We start from the raw sequence: 6,238 nt of genomic DNA, 5'->3' as shown, positions 1-6,238 counted from the left end.
TGTATTGAAAAAAAAAAAAAACTCTTTTTTTTTTCTCTTCTCTTCTCTTAACACTTTTGTTCTTGAGCTTTGTAGGTTTCTTTGGATTGGGTTTTAAATGCCCCCAACTTGTGTCTTTTTTGTGTGAGTAGAATTTGGGCTATGGTTATGAATTATGGGGTTTTGATTTTTTGTTTGTTTTTTGTTTGATTGATTGATTGATTTTGAAGTCTCTCTCACAATCATAATCATAACACAAGGAATTAGGAAACTTACTTTGATTGAATATCATGTCCTTGTGTGGTAGTTTTGTCTTGTTCATCAGTTATGTTATGTTGTAATTACATCGAGAATAAATTTAGATAGATTATAAATGAAGCTATAATAATATTGACTTAGGGCACAGGGTTGTGAAGATTTTAATTACTTATTTTGGAAAATATTCAAGATTCTCCCACTGCCTTCAATTCAAACCCTTGGAATTGTTTGAGCCTTTGTATGTTCTTTTAACAATACAATGTGGTGTTTAATTGGCAGAAAAATCCTTAAAAGCAATGTTTCTTGTTAGAATGCTTATACATATGTGGCCTAAATATTTGGATCCATTTTTTGTTTGATATGTGCAGGTGTGAGTTCAAAGGATGGTAGCAGAGAAGATGGTTTGAGTGGTTTAAGCAGCAAAGTCTCGACCACTGCTCCTCCGACACCTCGGTCCGAGGGAGAGATCTTGAAATCCTCGAATTTGAAGAGCTTCACCTTTGCTGAACTTAAAACCGCTACGAGGAACTTTCGTCCGGATAGTGTGGTGGGAGAAGGTGGTTTTGGTTCTGTATTCAAGGGGTGGATTGATGAGCAGACACTTGTACCGGTTAAACCCGGTACTGGAATGGTCATTGCTGTGAAGAGGCATAACCAAGAAGGTGGACAAGGACACAGTGAATGGTTGGTGAGTGTCATTTATTGATTGTTAATGTTTCGTGGCTTTGATCTATCGAAAACGTTAGATTTGCTTAATGGGATGTTTTTTGTGCTGTAGACCGAGATAAATTACCTGGGGCAGCTGCGTCATCCTAATCTTGTGAAACTGGTTGGTTATTGCTTGGAAGATGATCAAAGGCTTTTGGTGTATGAGTTCTTGACCAAGTGTAGTTTGGATAATCACTTATTTAGGAGTAAGTTATTGATTTTCCTTGTGGCATTGCTAGTTTCAAGTTTATTGATTAGGTAACATTGTTTAGTACCTTAAGCTTGTGTTTGATTCTGCTTTTGTAGAATTGGTTTTAGTTGAAATTGACTTTCAAGTAAAGTGATTTTTGACACCAGAGAACATTATCTAAAATGCATGTAACTGATTTGGGGAAATCACACTGATATTATTTTTGCTGCAGGGGCTTCTTATGTTGAGCCGCTTCCTTGGAACATTCGGATAAAGGTTGCCGTTGATGCTGCTAAGGGTCTGGAATATCTCCACAGCGACGAAGCAAAAGTGATATTCAGAGACTTCAAAACTTCTAATATATTGCTTGATTCGGTAAGTGAATCTCATTCGTTGATCTTAATGCGGTTTATTGGCTTTACCGGCGGTTCTGACACTTGTTTTTGTTCTTGACAGAATTATAATGCGAAACTTTCTGATTTCGGCTTGGCAAAGGATGGACCAGCAGGTGATAAGAGCCATGTCTCTACAAGGGTGATGGGCACATATGGTTATGCTGCACCTGAATACATGGCCACAGGTATCAAACAAATAACAAAGTTTGCATAATGCCTCTTATTCTCTTAGCTTATGTAGTTAGTTATGTTCACTTTAATTTCATTCACATATGATATAGTGTTATATATATATGGCCTAGGCTCTTTGACTTTTGGTACCACCTATCATCTCTTCAATAAGGTGAAAACTCGCATGCAGTTGTCTTCATATAAAGTTGATATATGAAAACTGTTAGATGATTTGATAAGTTTGACTAAATTATCTTCTAACGATTCTCAACTATAAACTTCATATAAAGACAACTGCATGTGAGTATTCACCCTTCAATAATTAGATTAGGACAACTCTTCTTACAACAATAACTACCCTGAGTTTCGAACTTCAAATACTAATCTTGTTCTTGTAACGTTGTCTTTCTTTGTAGGTCACTTGACCAAGAAGAGTGATGTATACAGCTTCGGAGTCGTTCTCCTAGAAATCATGTCCGGTAAGCGCGCCCTCGACAACAACAGGCCATCCCGGGAGCAGAACTTGATTGAATGGGCCAAACCTTACCTCACCAGCAAGCGCAGGATCTTCCAAGTCATGGATGCTCGAATCGAAGGCCAATACACACTGCGCGAGGTGATGAAACTAGCTAACCTCGCCATCAAATGCCTATCGGTCGAGCCGAGGTTTCGGCCGAAGATGGATGAGGTGGTGAGGACATTGGAGCACCTGCAGGATTCCGACGGAGAGGGATGCTCTAGAGATCAAGATTTGAAAAGGAATGGTCATAGACATAGCTCAGGAAACAGTGGCACTAAACAACATAGAAGAAAACATGAAACAGTTACAAACACCATGCAAAAAGAATGAGATTAGTTGCCACTACTTATGCTGTTGAGTTTGGTATATCATTAATTAATTAATTAATTAATTATTGTATATGATGATGAACTTAAGCGTATATGATAAATCTGATCGCTGTACAGGTTTTGATTCAGTAATATTATTAATTCCCACATTTCTTTCTCTTTTTACTGAGATCAATTATGTGAAATGAAGTCATATTTACTTACAGATCGGAGGATTGTAAACATTATAAAATGTAACTACATTTTAAATAGTTTCACCAACTTGTGACTAGGATGTTAGTAGGGGGAGGCTGCGGATGAATATTGTGTCTCATTTTTATTTTTCGCCTTTTCACTTTTTATTGAAATTTCCAAATGACTGGAATAAGAAATTAATTAAAATTCAACATCATAAAGTGAAAAACAAAACAGCACTTAGCAGTTAGCACATCATATTTTTTGCTAATTTAAGTTTTAACACAAATTTAGTTTCAAATTAGGGTTAGAGGCTAGCGCTAGTAGTTTAGGGTTAGGTTTAGTTATATATATGAGATGTGAAAGTCAATAAACCTAAAGTAGTAATTATACCTGTTCGGTAGGTCGGGTACCGAACGATTCGTGGAGGTCCTTGGTATGAGTGGGTTCCGCCTGATTCCTGATTGCTAGGCGAGGAACAGGGTAGCCGATGTCACGAGCTCTTCAGATAGAGTGGGAGATGTCACCTGCAAAGACACTCCGAAGTTTAAATCAGTGATCTGTGCAGGCAAAAAGGGATTTAGGTGTTTTTGTGACGTACCTTGGGGGAGGGGTAGGACCCTCCCCATATATACCCTGTCAGAAGTGGGTCCCGCGAGGGCAGACCTACCTTTCTCGAAGCTTCCCAATACAGCTGTAGCGGTGAGCTATAAAGGACGTGTGTCCGGGTCAGTTGTCGAGCGTCTCATGCCCGCCCGTTCGGGTCGGCCAGCATGACATTTGGGCTGGGCCGTAACAGTGCCCCGAACGCGTCAGCAATGGCCGTGAATACCGTTGGTGACACGTTATGTTCTCTCTTGTGCGTTGTCGCTTGGCCGACCACTCGTGAAGAGGACGTGTCCCTTGCGTGCGTGAGTCTGTTCGTTGCTGGGGATAACCTTTCGTCGCCTCGTTCTTCGCATCAGGCATTTAATGCTCGTAATGAGTTATTTCAAAACCCTGCGTGCAAAGACTGTTTCCCTTGCCTTTCGTGCTTCTTGAGTTATTTTCATAACTCCCTCCCCAGTCTCACGTTCCATTTCCTCTTTAGTGCCTGGTTCCTTCTACTTCCATTTTCTTCCCTTTGAAATTTTTCCACTGCGATTCCTGCATCCTTGTGCATTTGCTGCATTCTTGTGCTTCCTTTCGGATAGCTGCGATTATCCTGGTAAGCGTTTGTTCCTTACCTTTTGCTCCATACTTGTTTTAATTTCATTACTTATTGCCTTGTATCCATGATGTCCTTCTGATTTGACTTGCATGTTGGGTGACATTAGTGTTAGGTAGGTGTATTAGGGGGGTTACCATTCTAGTGCGCTAGTTCTTAAGTTTTTGCTTAGTATTTGCTTCGGCCATGCTTGGTTGCAGTTATTGAGTAGGCAAAATGTAGTTTTTGTGCTAGTTCTGACCACCCGACCTTGTAGACTAACTTGAGTGGTGCCCCCACTATAGGTATGGCCCCACGTCACGTTGCACGGGCTTCCGCCTCACGCGCGGCTTATGACCAGTATGCCTGGGTGACTTCCGACGTGAAGGATTCCCCTAACCAAATGAGTATGGAGGAGCTGACCGAGTTTCGTCAAGCAGAGTACTTGTGCGGCGGGACTAACGAGAAATCTAATTACGATGTTTTCGTCCCCGTCTCTCATGAATGGATATACGAACTCAACCTGCACTCCCCCCGAATTGCCGACTGGATTTGGTTCTACAAGGCAATGTTTACCCAATTAAGGGTTCGCCTTCCTTTCTCTTCTTTCCAAATGTTGCTCCTTAACCGGTGCTCCGTGGCACCGTCGCAGTTGCATCCGAACAGCTGGGCTTCCATCCGCTACTTCGAGATGGTGTGTGAATATTTAGAGCTGCCAGTGTCCATAGATGTTTTTCTTTATCTCTTCACCCTTACAAATCCTTCTAAGGAAGGGAAGGCAAAAAAGGGGTTCATGTCCTTCCGGTCCGCCCAGGGTCGGAGGATTTTTGGCTTGTTTGAGGACTCCTATTACGGGTTCAAGGACAAGTACTTCAAGGTACACCCAACCAGAGGTCGCCATCCCTTCTGGTTGTCGTTAGAAGGACAGCGTCTCATCCCGACATATTGCGTTTCTTGCGTTATTGTTGCTTTGATTTGCTATGCCGATTTCACGACTGACTGGTTTCACTATTTTGTTGCAGTGGGAATGTCTGCCAAAGTGACCAGTCTTGAAAATTTATTCAATACCTTTCTGGCTGGCGACAGCGACGAGGAACCGACCAATGAGAACCAGGAAGCTCCACCCGAAAATAACGAGCACCAGGCGGTGCCTCCCCCCGAGAACCAGGAAGCTCCACCCGAAAATAACGAGCACCAGGCGGTGCCTCCCCCCGATGCTGACGAGGTGTTGGCCCAAAATGCTGACGAAACGCATGTCTCTCCTGTCCAAGACGAGACGGTCGGTACTGGTGAGGACTCGACCTCCAATCCACAATTTGAGGAGGATGAGGTAAGGGTTATAAGAAACCGAAAAAGGAAGAGGTCGTCCTCCAGCCCTGAAGGAGCTCTCACCGTGATGGAGAGAAACTTCGATGTCGGAAACTTTATAGATTCCCAGTTGCTTCCTGGCACGGAGGAATATTTCCATGGCTCCGACCTCCCTGGGCAGGCGAGGTGGATGTACCGTTCTCTCCTTCGTGGCGCCGCCATAGTAAGGAAGGCCGAGTTTGCCCTGTCGAGAATGCAGTCAGTTTAGAGGAAGCTTGATTCCTCTGTTAAGGCCAACAACAACTTTAAGGTGGAAGTTGAAACGCTTTGGGAGTAGCTGTCCAAAGCAGATGAGCCAAGGAAAAATTGAAGACTTCTGATGCGGCCGTTTCCCGGTTAACCGAGCGGGAGTTGACTTTGGAGAGTCAGCTCAACTCTGCATAAGGTCGGGTGGCTGCGTTAGAGAAGGAACACGACGACGCTGTCTCGTCGGCTAAGGCTGCTCAGACTGAGGCTGGCGAATTTAAAAGGAAGTACAAAGAGGTCGTGAAGCAGGGGAAAAGCGCATCCTGATGACCGAAGAGGCTCTTAAGGCCCAAGTGAAGGTGGTGGCTTCTGACTTCGATACGTCGGCGATTGGGGTCTTCAAGACTATTAAGGATGGCAAGATCGTGGACATGCCGAAGAAGTGACCTTCGTAGCTTTGACGTCTTTAGCCTTGTAATTTTATATTTTATGGATCCTATTTTGTAACGTTTGAATTTCTGATGAAATATTAGCCGCTTGGTCGGCTTGTAAGTATTGCGTACTTTTTATGATATTTTGTCGCCACTTTGTTGGCATTTGGCTATCCGATTATGTGTGTTTTATCGCTGTGCTAGTAGTCGGCAGGGCCAGGTCGTGGCTTTTATTGCCATAGCCGTTTTATTGCATTATTTTTTCTGGTTCCCAGGGTGATCAGTCCCGGGGTACCGTGTCGCCGTTCTCGTTTGTAGTATGATGTAAAATAGGAGAAGAAAC

The 6,238-nt window shown here is 43.1% G+C and overlaps 1 protein-coding gene across 1 annotated transcript; it reads left to right on the top strand.

The window, feature by feature from the left end:
* Window positions 1-605: 605 nt before the first annotated feature.
* LOC107457846 (receptor-like cytoplasmic kinase 176) lies at window positions 606-2,715 on the top strand (the record flags this gene model as incomplete). Its single annotated transcript, XM_016076019.3, is given in 5 exon segments — window positions 606-925; window positions 1,016-1,151; window positions 1,368-1,510; window positions 1,592-1,715; window positions 2,118-2,715. Coding segments are annotated over 5 exon segments (1,157 nt in total), but the record flags the coding sequence as incomplete, so codon positions are not given.
* Between the last annotated feature and the right edge of the window lie 3,523 nt (window positions 2,716-6,238).

This window comes from Arachis duranensis, chromosome 7 (genome assembly GCF_000817695.3).
Source record: "Arachis duranensis cultivar V14167 chromosome 7, aradu.V14167.gnm2.J7QH, whole genome shotgun sequence".
NCBI classification, from domain to species: Eukaryota; Viridiplantae; Streptophyta; class Magnoliopsida; order Fabales; family Fabaceae; genus Arachis; species Arachis duranensis.
The sequence above is the reverse complement of the archived record's forward strand: the minus strand, read 5'-3'. Positions and strand labels throughout refer to the sequence as shown.